The following is a 2,953-nucleotide window of genomic DNA, read 5'->3' as shown; positions in this document are numbered from 1 at the left end:
GTATTAAGTGGTTGAGAGGAGGCCGCAGAAACACTCAGCAGGACACTCATGACCACACTGGTACTGGAAATTCCACAGTGTTCGTCTTTTAATAAACACACTCTTCACCAACCGCTGCTGTCTTACATGGAGCAAGCAGTGTTCATACAACCTGTAACATTACTTTGAGTTTGGGAGCTGAAAAAACGAGGTCCATCTCAGTCCATGTGTCAATGTGTAAGCACGTTTTTCCCACACTCTACAGAGGGCAGTAGCACATACTTATCACTAAACATTAACTTGGGTTGTCTTAAAGAGACATCACACAGTTGAGATTGTTATAACTTCCTAATCAGTGTATATGAATTTAATAACCCATCTCAAAATAGACAGTTTTTCTCTGACATCATTGTTGCTATTGATAATCGTAGGCTACTACCAAACTGCTTCTGTAATTATGAGGGCAGATTTGAATATGGTTAATGGCGAATTCCTAGATTTCTTCCCAAATTCCAGTGTGTCTCTCATAACCTTATTCTGTCACAATTATGTAGCACTCAGAAACATGGCCGTTTTGAATTGTGCGCATGCGCAGTAACAACAAGTAGGGCAGCTTGATGGGTAGGACGTTTTGTCAGAACTGGAGGAGGGACTCCCGATGACGACAGTCGCCAGGTCACGTCTTTCCCACAGCCCCGAGGACCGGGGGGAGAGAGAGAGAGAAGCAGACACGCACACACACTCTACATACAAACGTGGACAGAACAGTAGACGACACAGACCCCAAATAGTAGTAATAATAATAATCATAATAATAATAAACACTACTCACGGACCCCCGAGTCCTCCAGAGCCGGGTCCGTGACACAAATCGTGTTATTTTTATTTTTTAACAATGAATATGTCATTTGATGGGTTTTTCCTCATTTCAGTCTTGTTTTTCAATTAGACTTGCTTTAATTTGTTTCACAATAAATATATTTAATAACCCATTACTTTACAAGTTCTCTCATCTAGAAGACTTCACTAAAAGGGATATTGTTTATGGACTCATTATGCACAATAGCAAAGATGACTTTCTGGTGAATGCTATAATCACTCTTTGTACATTTTAAATACACAGATCTAAACATACAAAGCTGGCTTTTGTAAAAATTTTATTTCATACTTTAAAGCCCTTATTTTATGAGAACAAAAGATGCAGTGAAACCTTTGAACACAACTGAAGAATGTGATTTAGTTAGTAAGCCCAAATTTACCCCTTTATTTTCTCTTCCTTTTTTTTAAAAAACTGAAAGCTAATTTCTTGTAATCACCTGCTCCAAAGGAATCTTGCAGGAGCCATGTTGTTATATATTAATTCTTGTTTTTGCATCAATAAAAAAAACAAAACAAAAAAGCCTCTTCTAATGCAGCAGACAAATGCCTCACCGTTTTTCCCCGGATTTTAAGGGTGGGTCGTGTGTATCCTTAAAAAAATCATTGCGAACACTGTTTGAAGATTATTATTTTTTTAAATTGCGGAAGTTCGTAGAACGAAATAAACGTTTAAAAGTAAGTACCGGTGTGACGGGTTTCAACGTCACGTGGCCGCTCAGCTGCGCTGTCATGTGATAGAGAATGTGCGCGCGCCTACAGTGTCTTGTCAGCTAGCGCTCAGGATGGACTGCAGAGAGTCGGCGTTATTAGTGTCCGTTCTCCTCTTGGCTTTGGATTTGTGCTCTGCTCAGAATTATGTCCTGAGCGATGACGGGGGTCTGGGAAGGGTTTTTGATGGAATTGGAGGTTTAAGCGGCGGAGGGGTGAGTTTAGTGTATTTTACTAGAGTACTTCCTTGTACAACACTGCCTCCACAGCAACAATCTGATCTATGCATGCCTGCCTGCATGTTTCTGTTTCTCTGATTAGCTTATTATTTTACTAACATAACATTTCTACGTGTGCCTTAATGTAGGCGACGTCTCGGTTACTGGTGAGTTATGCGGAGCCGTACCGCAGCCAGATACTAGACTTCCTGTTTAAGGTACGACAGAAGCAACTCATTCACACAGTTCAGTTTTAAGCACGGGAACTCACTGCTCTGTGTTCCTATTTTCAGCCAAACTTTGGAGCTTCTTTGCACATTCTGAAGGTGGAGATCGGAGGAGATGCGCAAACTACTGGTAAAGTACATTTAGTCACACTACATTTCTGACAGTTTCTAATTTGTTACTTGTTACATTTCCATTTCTCTGCTGCCAGGTCTGAAATGCATTATGACACACAGCTAAAGTCCAGCAGAATGACATAAATTCCTTCTTAACAAGGAAACACTTTGGACATCTGCTTCATATGGATCTTAAAGTCTTGTATGGACAGGATATTGGCTATAATTACCACATATTTTGGTGCTGGGGTCGTGATAGACACTTTGGATCATAGTATAACTTCAAGAATAAACTGACTCTCTCCATTTTTTGGTATTATTGAACCTCTGACTTGATCAGATGGAACAGAGCCGTCTCACATGCGCTATGAAAATGATGAGAACTACTACAGAGGCTACGAGTGGTGGCTTATGAAAGAGGCCAAGAAGAGGAACCCAAATATCACACTCATAGGTAAGAAGGAACATTGTTTCCTTTTCTGTCTGATAACTTGACAGCAGTAAACCAAAACCAGTAGACATCAGAGGGAAAATGTCATAGTAAGAAACTGAGATTTAGAATCTACATGTGTTGTTACAAATGACCACTCCTGCTTTTCTTGGCATGAACACATTTGGTATTACTATGGAGCGCCAGGACTGCCATAATGAATTAATTAAATACAAATACAATAATATAATTAATTAAATGTGGCAATAATTAATTAAAATTGGAATTAATTAATTAAATAAATAGTTATGACACATGTAATTAATTAATTATTGACACATTTAATTAATTATTTATGTATTTCACATTTTAATTATTGACACATTTAATTAATTATT

The 2,953-nt window shown here is 38.6% G+C and overlaps 1 protein-coding gene across 1 annotated transcript; it reads left to right on the top strand.

Annotated features, from left to right (window-relative positions):
- Positions 1–1,586: 1,586 nt before the first annotated feature.
- On the top strand, positions 1,587–2,579 carry LOC102291647 (galactocerebrosidase; the record flags this gene model as incomplete). Its single annotated transcript, XM_005953140.3, is given in 4 exon segments — positions 1,587–1,781; positions 1,934–2,002; positions 2,078–2,141; positions 2,466–2,579. Coding segments are annotated over 4 exon segments (388 nt in total), but the record flags the coding sequence as incomplete, so codon positions are not given.
- Positions 2,580–2,953: the final 374 nt, after the last annotated feature.

This window comes from Haplochromis burtoni, unplaced genomic scaffold, assembly GCF_018398535.1.
Source record: "Haplochromis burtoni strain Fernald_Lab_line unplaced genomic scaffold, NCSU_Asbu1 Contig_2787, whole genome shotgun sequence".
NCBI classification, from domain to species: Eukaryota; Metazoa; Chordata; class Actinopteri; order Cichliformes; family Cichlidae; genus Haplochromis; species Haplochromis burtoni.
The sequence above is the reverse complement of the archived record's forward strand: the minus strand, read 5'-3'. Positions and strand labels throughout refer to the sequence as shown.